The sequence below is a fragment of the Phocoena sinus genome, chromosome 14 (assembly GCF_008692025.1).
Source record: "Phocoena sinus isolate mPhoSin1 chromosome 14, mPhoSin1.pri, whole genome shotgun sequence".
NCBI classification, from domain to species: Eukaryota; Metazoa; Chordata; class Mammalia; order Artiodactyla; family Phocoenidae; genus Phocoena; species Phocoena sinus.
In genome coordinates this window covers 58,925,585-58,945,739 of record NC_045776.1, presented here as the reverse complement: position 1 = coordinate 58,945,739, position 20,155 = coordinate 58,925,585, and the positions used below count along the sequence as shown (strand labels likewise).

Below are 20,155 nucleotides of genomic sequence, written 5' to 3'. Positions count from 1 at the left end.
GATCTCACTGTGCGCTTCTAATGACACTCCACCGAAAAGAGACATCAGCTTAATACTTTCAGTTTCCACAAATTCTCTACCCATCTCCCCTGACTGCAGGGCTTTCTAATCGCCGGCTCCATTAAGCCAGCTCCAACTGGCTGATTAGCTGCTACCATCACCTACGAGAAAATGCAGGTGAAAGTGCTTTGAAAAGCACGGAGACTCGAGCCAGTGGCTCTCAACCTTGGGGGCACTCTGAAACAATCCAGGTCCTCGCACCCCCAGAGATTTTGATTTAGGTGGTTTTGCTGTGGTCTGGGCATAGTGCTTTTTTTTTTTTTTTTTTTTTTTTTTTAAAGCTCCCCAAATGTGCAGCCAAGGTTGGGAACCATCATTCTGTAGCCAAGTTCTCCCATTTTAGCACCTGCTAAAACTGCCAGCCGGGAAAACCAGTTTGGAGACACTGGCTGCAAGCAAATCTTCCCAATATATATATATCCCCAGGCAAACAAAATGAGACAAAACAAAACTGTCTTAAAACCACAAAGAAGAAGGAGACGGTTCCTTTGAAACCTCTGACATGAAATCCAATAGAATTACCAACTAGTGAGCTGGTAAACCAGCTTTTCCATATCAGGGAGGGTGCCCGGATTGTGGCCTTTGCTGACATCCGTGATGTAAATACCCCCACCACCGATGATTTCAAGTTACCAACAGTTTAACAACCAGCTCAGAAAATTCCCCAAAGCTTAACGATGGGCTCTCAAGAGCTGGTAGGAGCTCACTGAACCCACCCAGGTATTGTTTTTCTGAGGTGGGGGGTTGGCTCCCAACCACAAGGTCAGGGCTCATTTTATAGCAGTGACACCCCATCCAAATGTAAAACGTGCATGGTCTTGTTTTCTGCAAAGCAAACCAAACACTTAATGAGCGGACTGGTGAGCTTTCACTCAGACCTGCTTATTTCTTCTCCATTTATAGTGAAATGAGAGGCAGTGAAGCAGGGCGTCAGCCCGTGGATCTGAGCACTTACAGGCAGTGCACAACCGTGCGGCCTTCCCCACCATTGTATTCCTCCTGCCACTTGTCCACCTGGCGGATGAGCTTCAAGAAGGAGCGCTTGGACACAGGCGTGTCTCTGTACATGGGCCAGCCCAGGAACTGGAACTGCTGCACCATCCGGTACCCGTCCTGGGGCTGCAGAGAGTTGGGCAACAAGCGGGGAGTGGAGAGAAAGCAGGCATTATTCCTGGGGCTGAGCTCCAGCGGGTTGATCCCACCTACTCATCCCAGTGGGCACGAGGGAAGGAGGGGGCCTGCCTGTAAATAACGAAGGAAACATCTACTGGCCCAAAGAGTTACGAGTTTCAATCTGGAGCCATTATAAAAAACCATGTGATGCTAAAAACTCTCCAGAAAGTAGGCATAGAGGGAACTTACCTCAACATAATAAAGGCCACATATGACAAACCCACAGTCAACATCGTTCTCAATGGTGAAAAACTGAAACCATTTCCTCTAATATCAGGAACAAGACAAGGTGGCTCACTCTCACCACCATTATTCAACATAGTTTTGGAAGTTTTAGCCACAGCAATCAGAGAAGAAAAAAGTAATAAAAAGAATCCAAATCAGAAAAGAAGTAAAGCTGTCACTGTTTGCAGATGACATGATACTATACATAGAGCTTCCTAAAGATGCTACCAGAAAACTACTAGAGCTAATCAATGAATGTAGTAGAGTAGCAGGATACAAAATTAATGCACAGAAATCTCTTGCATTCCTATACACTAACAAAGAAAAATCTGAAAAAGAAATTAAGGAAACACTCCCATTTACCACTGCAACAAAAAGAATAAAATACCTAGGAATAAACCTACCTAAGGAGACAAAAGACCTGTATGCAGAAAACTATAAGACACTAATGAAAGAAATTAAAGATGATACCAACAGATGGAGAGATATACCATGTTCTTGGATTGGAAGAATCAACATTGTGAAAATGACTATACTACCCAAAGCAATGTACAGATTCAATGAAATCCCTATCAAACTACCAATGGCATTTTTCACAGAACTAGAACAAAAAATTTCACAATTTGTATGGAAACACAAAAGACCCTGAATAGCCAAAGCAATCTTGATAAAGAAAAACAGAGTGGGAGGAATCAGGCTCCCAGACTTCAGACTATACTACAAAGCTACAGTAATCCAGACAGTACGGTACTGGCACAAAAACAGAAAGATAGATCAATGGAACAGGATAGAAAGCCCAGAGATAAACCCACGCACATATGGTCACCTTATCTTTGATAAAGGAAGCAAGAGTATACAATAGAGAAAAGACAGCCTCTACAATAAGTGGTGCTGGGAAAACTGGACAGATACATGTAAAAGAATGAAATTAGAACACTTCCTAACACTATACAGAAAAATAAACTCAAAATGGATTAAAGACCTAAATGTAAGGCAAAAGACTATAAAACTCTTAGAGGAAAACATAGGCAGAACACTCTATGACATAAATCACAGGAAGATCCTTTCTGACCCACCTCCTAGAGAAATGGAAATAAAAACAAAAATAAACAAATGGGACCTAATGAAACTTCAAAGCTTTTGCACAGCAAAGGAAACCATAAACAAGACCAAAAGACAACCCTCAGAATGGGAGAAAATATTTGCAAATGAAGAAACTGACCAAGGATTAATCTCCAAAATATACAAGCAGCTCAATATCAAAAACAAACAATGCAATCCAAAAATGGGCAGAAGACCTAAACAGACATTTCTCCAAGGAAGATATACAGATTGCCAACAAACACATGAAAAGATGCTCAATATCACTAATCATTAGAGAAATGCAAATGAAAACCACAATGAGGTATCACCTCACACCAGTCAGAATGGGCATCATCAAAAAATCTACAAACAATAAATGCTGGAGAGGGTGTGGAAAAAAGGGAACCCTCTTGCACTGCTGGTGGGAATGTAAATTGATAATCGAGTCACTATGGAGAACAGTATGGAGTTCCTTAAAAAACTAAAAATAGAACTACCATATGACCTAGCAATCCCACTACTGGGCATATACCCTGAGAAAACCATAATTTAAAAAGAGTCATGTACCACAATGTTCATTGCAGCACTATTTACAACAGGCAGGACATGGAATCAACCTAAGTGTCCATTGACAGATGAATGGATAAAGAAGATGTGGCACATATATACAATGGAATATTACTCAGCCATAAAAAGAAACAAAATTGAGTTATTTGTAGTGAGGTGGATGGACCTAGAGTCTGTCATACAGAGTGAAGTAAGTCAGAAAGAGAAAGACAAATACTGTATGCTAACACATATATATGGAATCTAAACAAAAAAAACAAAAGGTTCTGATGAACCTAAGGGCAGGACAGGAATAAAGATGCAGACGTAGAGAATGGACTTGAGGACATGGGGAGGGGGAAGGGTAAGCTGGGAAGAATGAGAGAGTAGCATGGACATATATACACTACCAAACGTAAAATAGCTAGCTAGTGGGAAGCTGCTGCATAGCACAGGGAGATCAGCTCGGTGATTTGCAACCACCTAGAGGGGTGGGATAGGGAGGGTGGGAGGGAGACGCAAGAGGGAGGGGATATGGGGATATACATATAGCTGATTAACTTTGTTATACATCAGAAACTAAGACAACACTGAAAAGCAATTCTACTCCAATAAAGGTGTTAAAAAAAAATCCATGTGTTTCCAATGACAGGCCAGACAAATAAAAGCAAGCAGAATGCTATTGCTTTGCAAAAGGGCCCCCTCACTCCGGTTGGGCCTCTGCTCACACAGTTTTGTGAAAAATAGTGCCAACCTGAGCACTGACCACAGTGGGCAGCAAGTGGTAAAAAGGCTTGACTTTAATTACAGGTAAATTAAAGGTAAAGGATAAGTTATGACCTGGCAATGTCTGTGATCTCAGGGAGACACAGATTACACCCTGTTTCCTGCGAGTACAACACGGTTCTGCTTCTTGGTGTGACTCTTGCTAAGATATCAATAGTTAATTAATCTTTCATCATAATTAGATGGAAGTGCAGGATTCAGGAAGTAACCTGGCCATGGCTAAACCTCTCGGGCTAAATCCTCTGTGGCTGTCGGTGGCACCTGACAGAGGGGATCTCACTCTCCCCTTCCCCTCCTGGCTGTTCTTCCCCCGTCACTGCTCTCTCCTCTCCGCCCTGGCCCCCTTCCTCCCAGACCTCTTGCTGATGGAGGCCCCATGCTCAGTTCCCCGGTCCCTTTCTCTTCTCTCTCTCGATGGTTTCATTCAGTCTCATGGCTTTAAATCTTCCACTAAGTCCTCAATTTGTGTCTCCAGTTCAGACCTCTCTCCTGAATTCCACCCTCACAGACTCGAGGGCCTACTTGATATTCCCACGTAGGCATCTAATAGTCATCTTGAATCCAGTATGATCCCTCCCTGAACGGACCCTCTGTCCATGCATTCCCCCACCCCTAACAATCCCGTTACCCGCACAGCCTTTCCTAACCTGGTTAATGTCTGCTCCATCTAGCTCTCAGGACCCAAATCCTGAGAACCACCTCGACTCCCTGGGATCCAAACTATCGGCCAATCCGATCGGCTCTGCCGTCAAAATACATCAGTGTCTGCACCTCCCACCCCTCCCCCTGCTGCCACTCCGTCCTGCTTTGTCCCATCTCGCCTGGATTATTATAACAGCCTCCTGATGCGTCTCTCTTACTGTCTGTTCTCAACACAGAAGCCAGAGTGCGCCTTTTAAACGGCAGGTTATAGCTCATGACTCTTCGACTCAAAACCCTGTAACGGCTCCTTCTTTCCTTCACAGCAAAAGCCCCAGTCCTGGCAGCAGCCTGCAAGGTCCTACGTGATCTCTGTCCCCTCGACCCCTCGGACTTCGGCCCTAGCAGCTACTCCCACCCTCACTTCCTGGGCTGCAGCCACATCAGCCTCCTTACTGTTCCGGGAACTCACCAGACAAGGCCCCACCTCAGGGCCTTTGCACTGACTGTCACTTCTGCCTGCAAAGCTGCCTGCACGAGAGCACATGGCTGGCCCTTCACTCCAGTCGGGCCCTTGCTCACCTGGCACATCTGCTCTCCCCTCTGGTCCAGGCCCCGGCACCTTCTGCCTCCCCACTTTTTTTCCTACAGCACCCACTGCTTGCTAACAAATCTAGTAGGATATGCGTTGTCTTTATCCTCTCCTGTCTGTCTTCTCCCTTTAGAACATAAGCTCCATAAGGTCAGTGAGTTCACAAACTCCTTGAAGAGACTCCAAGCTCCCAGAACAGTGACTGACACAGACACTCTACCTATTCAATGAATGAGAAAATCATGAAACCACAACACCAGCCACGGTGGCTGTGGATCTTACTCGGGCTGCGTTGTAAATTCGGAATATCCTGCTGATGATGTCTTCTTCCAGGTCAGCAGAAACAAATTCCACCTGGATGGGGCCGTGTCTGTGGACTCCATTCTCTGGCCAGTACTGCGGACACAACTGAGTTCAGAACACAGAGACGCGACGTTAATGATAAAAATACATTTACTGCTCACAGTTTGGATGTGGTCACTACCGGCATCAGGACCAAACGCCCTCGATTCACTTCCTTTCCTTTCTTTTCTCTTTTCCTTCCAGCAAGTCGACTTGAGGACTTTCTTGTTGACTGAGCCCTTAAATCCACCTGTCCGTCTAGTACTTTTTTCTCCATTTTCTCTGAAAGCATCTTTAAGCCACGAGGAATTCTGCTTCCCAAGGAGGTCATGTGGGTGCTATTGAACACATGCTGTAAGATCCCTTTTGCTGCTGAAAGGAACTCTTCTCAGGCCCTGGGGAGATGCCACGAGCTGCCACTATAAGACCTAAGACACTTGAGATGAAGACATACCTGTTGACACCCAAATCTCCAACCTCCTGTCTGGGCTTGCCTTGCAGTTTGTAGTCACTTTTAAAAACAGGGCTGTTTTGTGACAAGATACTGATAACAGTGTAGGGTTGCATTTTCATGCTCTGGTCCAAACCCTCCCAGCTCACATCTAGGAAACCTGGTGTAATAAGAGTAACTGCTCTGCTGTTTTTACCTGGAGGTGGCTTTAATTAAAGACACAATTTCCTAGAGTCTCAAACTCCAGGTATTGGTGATACTGGGAAACTAGGACTTTTGCAAGAATGTGATGCACGTGACATGAGGGTGGAGGGCGGGGTGCTGGGCAGGGTGGCTGATGAGGGAGGGGCTTTCATTTACTGCTGCCCACAGAAACACTGAACTTGGAGATAGGTGAGAAACCCCCCTGGTCTGTTCTCCCAAACCTTTTCGAAAGCCTGAAGACCTTAATTAAGGCATTTAAAGTCTGCAATGAAACTTCTTTGGGGACTTGGTATGCAGTGATGTTTTGGGAGCAGCATTTAACGTTTTTCTTTCTGATTTACCTGAGGGGCAAGTGGCTGGGGGGAGGGGCAAGAGGGAACTACTTCATTATTCTACGATCTGTTTCTTTTTGGGCCAAGAGCAGATGAAGGACATCTCATTTTAAGCAGAAAGATGTACCACGAAGGGAGAACCTACTGCTTGAAATTCCTTTTACTGATGACTTTTATTTTCCAAAGGATCTGAAATCTCATCATCAAAAGTTACAACAGTTGATTTACATCCAAGATTGTAAGATAGTTTTCAGTGGGTCAACGGAAGCCATCTCCCTCCCTCTATTACAGAAGTTAAAGGTTTGGATTTCATGATCAAGAATGAAAGTAGAGTAACTAAGTGTCCTTTTTACATTAGCTAAGTCTATAGTATTTTAGAAATTACATTTATTATTTAAAAATAATGCTTTCGGGCTTCCCTGGTGGCGCAGTGGTTGAGAGTCCAGCTGCCGATGCAGGGGACACGGGTTCGTGCCCCGGTCTGGGAAGATCCCACGTGCCGCGGAGCGGCTGGGCCCGTGAGCCATGGCCGCTGAGCCTGCGCATCCGGAGCCTGTGCTCCGCAACGGGAGAAGCCACAACAGTGAGAGGCCGGCGTACCGCAAAATAAATAAATAAATAAATAAATAAATAAATAAAAATAATACTTCCACGAAATTTTTCCTTCTTCACCAGTGCTTCCTGGTGACGTTATAAAACTGCCTTGTCAAAAGATAGCCTGCTGAAGTTTTATCTTCTTTTTGATACCCGAAGGTACCCACTGTTAAAATTAACAGGTGTATGATGGGAAGCTGAGCTGGTCCTAAAAGCTCGAACACGCACATTTGAACCGTTCTGCCCATTTTCTCCTGACTGAGCCAGCTTTGCTCTCTGTTGACTCTCTCACTTCAGGCCCTGATCTAAAGCTTGTCACTTACACCAGAGAAACAGGAACGGCCCGGGCTGGTGCCTGGCTCCTGGCACACGGCATTCTGCATTCTGCCCAAGGAAACCGTGTGGAAAATGGCTTAAATAGTGCATGACATGTCCATGAACCAGACCTATAAATACTTAAAGTAGTTGAGGGCTATTCTCGTGCAATTGCAAAGACTTTCGGTTCAAATGCTCCGTTCAGTGTTCTCTAAAAGGCTGAATCCCAGGAGCATGTTTTCTCTGACTCTGTCTGCTGAATGGAACTGGGGCTTCTCTGTCTCTCCTGCCAGGTGTGAGTCCAGACAGTTTGGGGTTAGAATGCAGCTTTAGAATTCAAACACTGTCATTCAAAAAGAACATGTGAAAATCACTGATGTCTGGATCACTAATGATAAAAAAAATAGTGTATCACTACATTTCAGGATTCACATTAGGGGAAAAACAGCGATTCTGAAGAGGGAACCGTCGCTTATACTCTGTCTATGACTAAGGACTCTTGAATGAGTGAAATTTAACCCATGGCATTGTGAGTTAGAAAATCAGGATCCTTGGTCCTACTTCTAGTTGTGTCTTTGAAGTCCCCCCAGCTGTGGTGTCTGCTTGTCTTTATCAACGGTTGCCATCTATCCTTTGGAGAAGAATCACTGGGGAAGTCTCCTAAAATATTTAAGGTTCTTAAGTAAAAAGGACTAGATGAGGGCAAGGACTACCATTATTATTTCATTAACTAGTCTTCAGGCTAGAGCCATAACAAGATAACGTAGTGCCTCAAACATAATTAAAAACATTACAGGGGCTTCCCTGGTGGTGCAGTGGTTGGGAGTCCGCCTGCCGATGCAGGGGACACGGGTTCGTGCCCCGGTCCGGGAAGATCCCACATGCCGCAGAACGGCTGGGCCCGTGAGCCATGGCCGCTGAGCCTGCACGTCCGGAGCCTGTGCTCCGCAACGGGAGAGGCCACAACGGTGAGAGGCCCGCGTACCGCAAAAACAAAAACAAAACAAAACAAAACAAAACAAAAACATTACAGAATTGAAGTGAAGGTCCATGGAATATATGGCAGATGGATGACGATCAAATGGATTTTAGGAAGGAAAACTCTCGTCCAGTTTGGATGCTGCAATACTTCAGACTTTTTTTTTAAGGGATTTGTGTCTATGAGATAGAAAATTAATTCGGTTCCAGAGCAAGTTTATTCTTACAACACGCCAAGTTCAAACTACTTAACAAGGGCCTCCGTCACAGCAGGTCAGCCCTCGATTGGAATAGCCGGGCCCTAAGGCAATACATCCAGCTCCCAGGGTCCCTGTGCTCACGCTGTCCTAACAAGTCCCTTAAAAAAATGCTTCTCACTCCATTACTAACACTGAGTCACCACCACCCAGGTCTCTGCCTTTTCATGTTTAAGAAGAAGAGCTATGAAAAAGCCCCATTGATCATTCTGACTTTTTCTTATCTTCACGTCCCAGTTTTATTTCTTTTTAATATCGTTACCAAAGAGCTGACAAAGTAATTGCTGTCCCTTAGAATGGCTTGTCGACCTGCACTGCCACCCCCTCCATGACGACCGCCACCTGAGGGCTCCAAGTGGGCCATGCCAGGAGGCGCACAGATGCTCCAAGACGGGATCTGGGACTGTGTCAGAGGCTGACGGCCTTTCTTCACAGTCCTGGTCTGCTTGCTCTGCAACCTTCACACTCTGGTTCAGCTCTGACTCTGCCCATTACCTTGTATCTCCCTCTGGTCACTATTTCTTTTCCTTTTTTTAAAAAAAATTAATTTATTTTATTTATTTTTGGCTGCGTTGGGTCTTCATTGCTGCGCGCTGGCTTTCTCTAGTTGCGGTGAGCAGGGGCTACTCTTCGTTGATGTGCACAGGCTTCTCATTGCGGTGGCTTCTCTTGTTGTGGAGCACAGGATCTAGGCACGCAGGCTTCAGTAGTTGTGGCTCATGGGCTCAGTAGTTGTGGCTCGTGGGCTCTAGAGCGCAGGATCGGTAGTTCTGGCACACGGGCTTAGTTGCTCCGCGGCATGTGGGACCAGGGTTCAAACCCATGTCCCCTGCATTGGCAGGTGGATTCTTAACCACTGCGCCACCAGGGAAGCCCATCTGGTCACTATTTCTATCCCTCGGTAACAGCCCAGTTTCTGACCCTGTCTCGCCCTGTCACTCCCACCATCTCTTTTGGTTTCAGACTATTTTCTGCGCCCACCCCTAATCCCATCTGGTTTTTAACACTGGTTTTTAGCATCTCCGGTTCTCCGTCCTTGCCTGGCGTTTGTGACCTGCCAACGGGGGACTGAACTTCTCCATGTGCAAACAAAGCAAACACAGATTTGACCCCGTGCACGGGCCCTGATGGCCATAAATCTTGAGTCTCACCTGGGCCGGATCCACATCATTCAGCATAACTACAGACGTGCAGTGATAATCCAGGACCAGCCTCCAGAAGTCTTTCACTGTGTTTGGCAAAGGATGCTGGGTGACTATAAAAGCCGAGGGCTGTTTATAGCTCTGCAAACACAAACAAGAAAGATCCAAATATACCCAGGAAAATGTAACAGGAGGAAGCTAAGTTATTTTGTACACATGGGAGTTTGTGACATAAAACACTGAATGTATTTAACAATTGTTGAATTCTGTCACCATTGTCAATGCCAAAACAGACCAAATATAGACTCATCTGCAGAATAATAATGATAAAATAATCTCACTTTGATACTAAGAAAACTTAATCAGTATTTCATAATTTTTTTGGTATTTCTGGTAGAAAGGCAACGTTGGCCCTATACATAACTATTTTAATGGAGAAATTTAACTTTACTTTAAAATATGCATAATTAAAATAGTTCTGTTTTTCCTAAAATCTGTTTGCTTGTCATTTAAATGTGTGATGGTGTTACTTATTCCTGCCATCAAAGGACACACATGCTTTTTACAGCTCTGCAGAGCTTCAAACAAGTTTAAATGCGCTTTTACTGATATCACACCAATAGAATTAAAATTTCCATATTAGCACTGAAAATACCCGTTCACTTTGCCCATCAACTGAACAGCAAATGTTCATTCAGTTAGAAGTAAACAGACAGACAGGAAGTAATGAGTTGTGTACTATCTGTGCTGACAGGCAATTTTCCCCCCATGTTAATTACCGCCCAAATGAGGAGGAATGGCAACTAAAATAATGCTGCAAAAACCATATTATCCCACTTCGCTGCTTTCGTGACTTAATAGCTGTCTCTTGCTCTCCGGCCAGGAGGTTAAAAATTGAAGCTCAGAGAGTAACCGAGACATCTTTCATTTATCAATCGCCTGGACTGGGGCTCTCAGAGAGACTAAGAACATTGGTCCTCACACAGAAACAGATACGGAATCTGAAATGCACTTTGTTGCAAATACGGTTTACATCTTAAAAAAAAACAAGGGCAGAGGAGTCAGGAGGTAACACAGGCACTGTCCCTGGAGGACCATCCCCCCACACCCTGCCTAGGGGGCGAGGGGGCTCACGTCCATGAGGGCGGCGTTGATGTAGTTGCTGCTCTCGCCATCGAGGGTGATGAGGAAAGGCAGGCAGCGGTCAGGGGGCAGGATGTCCATGCAGCGGTTCTTCTCGTGGTTCCGGGGCAGAAGCGCGATGCTGCAGTCCTCCACGCGCAGGGTCGGTGTCACCATGTTCAGGGTCTAGAGGACAGAGGACACACACTTGGGAAGAGAACCTGTCTCAGACCTCGGGAGACCCACGTTTCCTGCAGCTGATGTCCCCCTCCTCCCCGAACCCCACTGACACAGTTGGATTTTTATTTCTCTTTACGCTCCTTGGTCCACAGACAGTGCCCATCAGACATAAGGACCACCATGGGTGTGCAGGATTACGTGCCGTCGAGTCCGACTAGGGCTGGACATCTGGGCGCTTGGGGGTAAGAGGCTGGTGGAGATCGGCGAGTCAGGTGCATTTAGACCCAACGTGAATATGAGGAACTGCACGAAGAAACTCTTGCCGGCAAGCACCCTGAATGTACATTGCTTGGTCCGGCTGCACCTGTGTTACACTGTGGGACAGTGTGGTGTCTGCCTGCTAAGGGGGGGCCTGGCTCTGCTAGACCAGTGGTTCTCAACGCGGGGACACTGGCAATGTCTGCACATGATCTGGTTGTCAGAACGGTGTGGTGGAGGCCTCTTGGCATCCAGTGGGTAGGGGCCAGGGATGCTGCTAAACATCCCCCATGGCAATGGATGATCGAGTCCCCAGCGTCAACAGTGCCGAGGCTAAGAAACCCTGTGTTGGCTCATGGGTTCAGGAGCCGACTCTGAGATCCTTCTTAAGGAGCAAGGCCACAGCCGGCCACCTGTCCCTTTAGCATGACTTACCCGGAATTCCTCTTTAATCTGGCTTGAATTTGTCTGTGGATCCAGCTTGTTCATGTCATAATAGAGAGACCTGACTTGGGAAGCAGGGACCGAGGTGTCCCCACAAAGACAGGCTTCCAGGATGGCATCGTGGATGAACACGTACTGCTCCTGGCGAAGCAGACGGGACTCGTTAGTAGTAGAGAAACCAAGGTAACCAGAAAGAACTAGAGAAGGAGGGAACGCAGCCCCACACAGACAGGAAAACAGAACAATGGTCCACCCATCACAGACAACGCCCTCCCACCAGAGAGAAAGCAGGGGAGAGGACCTGACCGCTAGGAGGGGCTTATTCCAGGACCAGTAATCCTGTTCCCTAACGGGACGGCGGGGACATTGGTGACTGGCCATGTGCGGCGTACAGTATAGTGGGAGGAAGAGATAAACAGGGGCTCAATGCAGAAGCCGTAAACAGATCGATGAAAACCACTCAGACGCTGATAAATCCCAGAGCAAGCACTGTCATGTGGGAGTGACTGGAGCTACACTGTCTCTGCAATTCTGATCCCACGAGTTTGGAACTCAGTATTTCAGATGAGGAAATAGCAGAATCTTACCTACATATAATGAAAAGAGGAATGTGCTAACCAAATTAATAGTGCAAAGAAAGGTCCAGGGAAACTTGACATCACTATGAAAAATCAACAGTTCTGAGCACTCAGAGCTACTTACTTTGAAACATTAATTAATGCGATGATTACGAAAGTCCTTATGTGTCCAGGGAAGAGCTCTCGTGTGTACGTATAAGCCTGCGGTTTAAAAACCCACCCTCTAATTCTGAATTGGCCCTGGCTTTCCCTACAGTTAATTAGTAAAGTGTTAGCATATTTATTATTGCTCTCCAATTACATGAAATGCAAAAGAGGCCCATTACTTTTTACTTTAATTTCTATAAATAACTTGAATTCTTAATTCTTGAAAACAGCCCAGTCCTATTAAACAACATCTCAGAAATGGATTGAGTGAGAAAAAGGGGATGTGGTGACATTTGATCAACTGTTAAGTACATTGAAAATACATTATGATCATTATTATCTTTAAAACAAAAACTCTGTTCTAAAGAAAAAAGACCATGGAAGCAGCATTTACAGTTTCTGTTATTCTTCTCTGTTAGTTAAAAAATGAAATTAGGTTTCCAGTGGCTTTTGTAAACTTTAATGCACAACCTAAATGTAAGGGAGTCTTATTCTACTTCATGAATCATTTTCCAGGTGGTGGGTGTAATGCCTACTTAAAAGGATCAAATAGTAGTAAAAATGTAAATTTCCTAGGAGCAGGATGGAATACTTTTTCTCAAATACTTAAAGTCCTGATACACCTTGAGTTCTAACTTATAGAAGTACTAGTCCGTATAGAGCACTTCCAGAAAATGGGCGAATTCCCATGATACCAGGCCACTGGACGGAACTTTAAGGACAGTAGGAAGAGAACGAAATGCACAGAGATTACCTTAAAGGTTACTTGGCAAATGCCTGGCTATTCTCAGGAGTGGTCTCGCTCTGGTTACCAGCTAGTTTAAAAGACACAGTAAAAAGAAATGGTATTGAATCCCCGAATGCTTAAACGTAGAGCCTCGACTGGACCCTGGACACAGAAGTAAGGGGAAAGTTAGGCTCAGATTCTGTTACCTGGGAGACTCGTGGCCTTTTCTGTGTGTTTATGAAAGAAAAAGAAAAGGAAAGAAGGAGGGAGGGAGGGAAAGAAGGATGGCCAGGTGCTTCACTTTTTCTCCTGGGGGTTCTGAAGACAGAACTGCTGGCTCTTCTCTCCCCTTGCCCTGGGAGGTGAGGTGCAGGGCGGGCACTGGGGTCAGAGCCCGAGGGAGGGCAGGCGGGCGGTCGGGAGCTGCTGTACCTCGGTCTGCACCATGTTCACCCTCCGAGACCGCAGCTCCCGGACGCAGTTGTAGATGTCCACCACCCCTTCTCTCTCGGCCATGTCCAGCATGATGTCGATGACAATGAAACAGCCGGTCCTCCCTGCACCGGCGCTGCACAGAGAGAGGGCTCAGTCAGTGGAGGAGAAAGGACTTCCGTGCTCCTGCTTCTGCTTAGATTTTTATTGCGGTGAAACTCACATAACACGCAATGACCATCGTAAAGTGCACAACTCAGTGGCACCTGGCGCCTTCGCATCCATCGAGTTTCCAAACGTTTCCATCACCCCAAGGAGACCCGCACCCACTGCTCCCCGTGCTTCCTTTTGGAGCCTCGGGCCCCCCTCACCTGCAATGCACCACCAACGGGCCTGCGTTGGGCGGGCTCTTGGATTTCACCTGCCGGACGAATCCTAGCAGCCCGGTGGCGTGGTAGGGGACGCCGTGGTCCGGCCAGCCCGTGAAGTGAAACTGTCTGATCTCGCGTATTTCATGAACACCTCGCTGCCAGGGGTCGGTCAGCACAGTGCAGGAAGAGAACAAAGGAGAACAAACGGTGAGGGGCCAGGAGGGCGCCAAGGACCCCTAAGCAGTCAGGGAGCCCCGGGGCTGGGAAAGTGAGCTGCTGGGAAGAGGGTCATTCTTAGGTGCAATACGGGCTTTGAAAGCCTCCTCACAGGGAGGAAGATCTTCGTGGGGGTGAAAGGGGAGGGGATGTTTGGGGAAAACGCTAATTAACAGGTGCAATGGCAGCAAATGGGTGTGTTGCTGGGATTCCTTGAGGCTTCTTTCTACACCTGTTAATGCAGGCTCTGTAACAGGTCTGTGTGTCACTTAGATCCTACGGTGTGAGGAGCGAGTCCACAGAGGACGCACAGAACGGGGACGGGAAGGAACTAAGGGGTATCTGTGCGCTCAAGACCAGCTGCTGAGATGCAGACCCCTGGTGAGCTCTTCCGTGTTCCGGTGCTGTTTGCACCAGGCACTTGGGCTGTGCACACGCTGAGGATGTGCAGAAAGGCCACTGGAAGAAGGACCACTTTCCAACCTGACAGCACAGAGAACCACTTTTCACTGGCAACTTGAGTTTGTTAGGTTTCTCTCTTTAATTGGGGTAAACATTTAATCCATTCATCTGATCACCAACAGTCAGACGCAAACGCAATGCTTCAGGCCTGACTCCAGGGGCTGGGGCTGCAGAGACATGGAGATGGTGTCTCCTGCCTTCAGCGGTCAGCCTGTGGGAAACGGGCATGTCGAGATTATAAACCATGGAAATCCAGAGGTATTTTTGCTGGAATTCTATGTTAGACCAGTAACCTGAAGAGAGAGGGTGGTCCGCCATAGAACCGAAGGGAAGGCACAAGGAAACAGACTTCAAGTGTTTTTAGTTTTTTTTAACATTTCCTCTTGTTTTGAGAATAACTAAGTTGATTTATATCCATCTTTTTTTTTTCTTTTTCTAACTATGAGCCTATGTATTAAGACTGTGTTTCAAAACAGGAGTCTACTTTTTTTTTTTTTTTTGCGGTACGCGGGCCTCTTACTGTTGTGGCCTCTCCTGTTGCAGAGCACAGGCTCCGGATGCACAGGCTCAGCGGCCATGGCTCACGGGCCCAGCCGCTCCGCAGCATGTGGGATCTTCCCGGACCGAGGCATGAACCCGTGTCCCCTGCATCGGCAGGCAGACTCTCAACCAGTGCGCCACTAGGGAAGCCCAGGAGTCTACTTCGAAAACAACAATTACTTCCAGAATCAAGGCTGGAGGTAACCTGAGATCAGACTTGACTTTCCCCCTTCTCTCTTGCCAGCACCGTTTCCTGGACACCATTTCTCCATTGGCCTTGGGTTTGGTTTTATCGTCTTAACATTAAACACCCAGGAACCTTGTCACTTTCACCAGTGGCCGCTGTTCACGCAGAGGTAGCCAGGAAGAAATTCGGAATTTTTATGTGCTTCGAAAGACTAGAAGAGGCAAACAATGATAGGTTTTAAAATTAAGACTTGTTTGCCATCAGGGCATTCATTTGTCTTGGTTTAATAACCCACAAGTGCTGAAGCTTTATTTCTCTTTGAAAATCATGCTATTCTTTAGTGGGGTTGAAGCATTAAGGAATTAAGCTGTCAGGGAGTCACAAGGAAAATGAACATTGTCATCTGCTAAATATGCTCTGTGACCCCAGAGCAAGATTACTGGTGGTTAGGAGCCCACACTTTCTAACACTGAAACCATGGTAACATTTGGCTAAAGCCTCCATCAGAAGACACATGGTGAGCCTCTAAACCCTGAGAGCTCCCTTGGCTTTACACAGGACGACAGGGCAGGGCAGGGGTGGTCCCAGGAAGTGGGAAAGCCTATAATAAAGATTCATTCATTCCAAAGAGGACAAAAGGGCATTTATGTCTCCCGTACACTGTTGTTTTTTAATTTTAATTTTTTGAGCACTTCCCTTTCTAGCTTTGCTAGATTTCAGAGCCAGCATCCCCAGAACCCGAACTCCATCCAACACGGGCTGGGCGCCCAACTGATCTAAGACTCGTTTTCTCAGCAGCGTAAATGTCAGTGTCTGGGATGCAGCAAACCTTTTCCCAAAATAACCTCCACCCTCTAATGTGTTCACTACTGACAAGATGAGCAACGGAACTGGCTTCTGAGTCGCCTCTCACTCTTGTTCATGGACGTGGCAGTTTCTTTCTTCACTGTTTTGTAATACAGGGGGGGAAATCATAGATGTGCTCAGTGATCACAGTCCAAATATTTCCCAACTGGATATCAAGTATATCTTTTGTTCATTTTTCATTAACAAGATTTAATGCTAAATAAATGAGTATCGTATTATACTTAATAAGTATTAATGCTATATGTTGGGTTGGCCAAAAAGTTCGTTCGGGATTTCCCGTAACATCTTCCGGGACGAACCCGAACGAACTTTCTGGCCAGCCCAGTAAAAGCGAGATATGCATTTCCTTTTCCTTGTAATAGCTGGGAAGGAAGACCCCCCACGACAAACACTAGTGCTTAGCCCAGAGCGGGCGCTTGATAAATACGTGTGGATGGATGAATCCCCAGGCACATGCTCTGTCTTGCAGATTCAGGACCATATCCCTGCCTCTCTGAGCCCCAGGCACCTCCTAGGCAGAGAGAACTTGGTGTCCATCGCCGGCTTCCTTTCTGCCAGCTGTGGCAGGGGTAGAGTCACCTAGATCCACAGAAACTTTTCAGCTGTCTTCCTCCTGCCACGATGGGCACTTGTTATTTAAAGCTGTTCAGCTTTGGAGTCACCAGCTACAGGGGAAAGGAAGGATGACCGTCCCATGCAAAAACAGGAACTGACCAGTTTCAGGCTACAACTGGCCTGCTTGTTTGCAGAACGGAGCCCAAACCCATTTTTCACCTTTAGGTCCCCTGATGCGAATACTCTCAAAATAGAATCCGAATTGGAGGACTCTCAAAGTGTACACTTCACTTGGCTGTTTTATTTTTTTTTTTAAGTTTCCTTTCTAATGAGGAAGTTTAAAACCTACAAGAAGTGCTCCACAGACGTACTAATGATTTGTTTTCCTCAGAGATTCCAATTGCCCCGTTAGAAAATCCGGCAACATGTCATTTTGATTTCCCCAAACGCTCTAACAAGCTCCTCATGCTTTCCTTCCTCCCACTACCTCTTTGCTGCTCGCCTGAGGACTAAATAACTGGGTATTTCAGGAACATTTCTGTGCAGCTGGGGATGTAGCCGAGAACACTAAGAGGTTAAAAAAAGGCTAAAAAGACAAACAAATCCTTCCTTTAGCCACAGAGATGCATTTTCAGCTTATTAGAGAGCTGACTATTGTTCAAAGAACTCTATGTTTAAGTGACGGCTTTTGGATGCTTTTTTTTGTTTTAAAGAAGAAAATATTCTGGGTCTTTTATCACTATCTGTTTCAATGCAGTTATTCATGAGGGCTCTTGCCAAGAGCCATACAAAAATCCTCCATATGTTTTTTTTTTCCCCCCAATCCTGCCTAAGAAGGGAAAAACCCAACATCAAAGGGTGAGGTTCAGAACTTGAAGAATTGAGTCAGCCAGAACTCCACGTTGTTTGAAGTCTCTAAGCCTCCTGCCTGCTTATTAAAAAAGACAGGCTGAGGGAAAAAAAAAAAAGCTAAATAGTTTGAGAAACAGATTAAAATAAATGAAAGTCTCTTCAGCCTTGTGATTGTATGACAAATAGGGATTTGAAAACCTGGAGAGGTAGTTGAAAAAATCAGGGTAAATGAGCCAGTAAGCAAACGCTGCAATTTCCTCATTTCCTAAAACTGGTCTTGTTAATCCAGAAAGTACATTGAGATGCAGTGAGAAGTAGGGGGGAGGGCTGGGAGCCAACCGCCCTGGTCCACTTACAACCCGGGGCCTGCAAGGGCACCCGCCACTGGTAAATTCACGCCGGCATCGCCACATCCAGTGTAAGGCTCAGCCGTGGACAGAAGCCGGGGACCTCAGAGACAAAACCGTGGGTCCCCTTCTTCGAAGGCAAGGTGAGGACAGGAAGGCAGAGCGTTTGCCAGCCACATCACCTCCACTACCCCCCACAGCCTACCTGTGACACTTCTCTGGATGGACTGCAGTTTGCTTCGCTTCCGGCCCCTCCCTATGTCAGCAGAAAGAGGGGGAGTAAGGAGATTCCCCGTTACGCCCTGTGGAGAAGGCACAGAGCAGCAGTCCCATCCATGCATGTGGGATGAGGCCGTGGGACAGAGCACAGCATTCAGGACCCCACGCCCGCAGGGCCCGAGGGCTGAAACCAGCATGGGAGTGAATGGATGGAAGCGCTGGTTCATGCAAGAGCGTCCCAGGTCTACTTATGTGTGTTTCCAGGTAGAAGCTTCCACCTGGAAAATCCATCAGTCCATATTAAACCATAGGCTGGAAAAGCCTCAAGGAGGTGGAGGGGATCCAGGAGGAGTTAGGACCTGTGTCTCCACACCGATACGAACTCAACACTGGGAAACCCACATGGACATACAGCATGAAGGACATTTATTGAGCTGCCTCTGAACAAGGACAGAGAGATGAGCTGAGCAATATCAATCAGGTTAAAAAGAGAAAGGAAGTAGACAGCTAGCTGTATCTTTTGGTTTAGTTGCAAAACACAGATTTTCATGAAATGGGAATGATTTGCTTCAAAGACAGAACTGAGCTATTACAGAATCACAGGGCAAGATGCAATCTTGAGAAATCACTGGATAGAGCCTACCTGCATTCAGGTGTGACCACGTATGAATTATCCCAGATAACTTAATGAGGCTGGTATCACTAATGTCTGACCAAAGCTTTTCAAAGCAGTGTGAAAACTTACCTTTTCAACAGCAAATGTTCTTATCACATATTCTGCCAGTAGCTCTGTTTCTATTAGGGTGACTTTAATGTCTTTGTAGATCTCTGTGTCATCTGGCCAGTATTTGCAGCATTTGACCTTTAGAAAACACAAAGGAAATGAAGATTTAGGGTTTTTTTTTTTTTGGAGTTCTCCAAATGACGGGTCACAGTACAATTTATAGGATACAATTTGCACACAAAATCAGTACAGCTTAACCTTTATTTTTTAGATCACCTATATATTTTTTTCTCTCCCCAGAATAAAACACAATTTGAGTTATGGGAGGAATAAAACCTAGGAAAATTGTCTAAAGTTAACAAATTGTATTTATACTACAAACATCTCAGTTACAGTAACCATTCATTTCCTGTCTATCTCTACTCAGGAATGGCCTGGAAAAATAAACTATAAAAGTCAGCTTGCAGTATTTTAGCTCCTCTGAACTTTAAATTTCTTCTAGTTTCAGGAACTGATCGAACATTTTTGAGGAGGACTGAGCAGGAAATCAGAGCCCAAAGTAAAGATTAGAGTTTTTTTTTTTTTTTCCCCTGAAGAAGGTAGTAGCTATGTGTTTTTCCCAAGTTAGAATTACAGATTCATTTTAGTATAAGTAAATTCAATACACAAAACCCGGTGAACTCCCTATGTTAATGACTAAGATTTCCTCAGTCACCCAGGCACAAAACCTGGCAATCCTTCTCCAAAACCCAACCAACGGCCAAGTCTAAGAAGCTTTTGAAATATCTCTCAAATATGTTTTCCAAAGTTTTATTCCCTCCGCCACCATCTTCAGGCTCTGGTAACTTCCTGCAACCCCTCCACACCAGTAGCTGCAAAAACCCTTCCAAGTGCGATCCCAATGGCATTGACTTGCTCTGCTCAGTAAACATCCATTTCCAACCACTGCCCGTGAAATTAAGTAGAAATTAACTTTGGCCTGGCAGGTAAAGATCTTTTTTGTATTTGGATACAACTAGCATCTTCATCCTTTTTTTTTTTTTTCACTGCTCTCCTTTCTAACCACATATATTTTATGTTCAGAGACAAGCGGTTTGCCTGATCCCCAAGCAGACCTCATGGTCCAGACTCCTACACATGCCATTCCTTCTGTTCAGGATGCTCTCCTCCCACTCAGATATTTTATCTAGCTGAACATTTTATCCGTT

The 20,155-nt window shown here is 45.8% G+C and overlaps 1 protein-coding gene across 5 annotated transcripts in view; it reads right to left on the bottom strand.

Moving 5' to 3' along the window:
• The window catches only part of PTPRM (protein tyrosine phosphatase receptor type M), a 765,589-nt gene that overhangs the window by 16,158 nt on the left and 729,276 nt on the right, over positions 1 to 20,155 (bottom strand). For 3 of the 5 annotated variants that reach the window (XM_032602624.1, XM_032602619.1, XM_032602622.1), the window contains 9 exons: positions 18,969 to 19,085; positions 18,210 to 18,260; positions 13,979 to 14,133; positions 13,608 to 13,743; positions 11,715 to 11,864; positions 10,854 to 11,027; positions 9,729 to 9,860; positions 5,387 to 5,512; positions 1,016 to 1,179 (listed from right to left, as the gene is read on the bottom strand). In XM_032602624.1, coding sequence (XP_032458515.1) covers positions 1,016 to 1,179; positions 5,387 to 5,512; positions 9,729 to 9,860; positions 10,854 to 11,027; positions 11,715 to 11,864; positions 13,608 to 13,743; positions 13,979 to 14,133; positions 18,210 to 18,260; positions 18,969 to 19,085 — 1,205 coding nt within the window. The remainder of the gene's footprint in view (positions 1 to 1,015; positions 1,180 to 5,386; positions 5,513 to 9,728; positions 9,861 to 10,853; positions 11,028 to 11,714; positions 11,865 to 13,607; positions 13,744 to 13,978; positions 14,134 to 18,209; positions 18,261 to 18,968; positions 19,086 to 20,155) is intronic. The other 2 variants (XM_032602620.1, XM_032602623.1) reach the window with 1 other exon arrangement.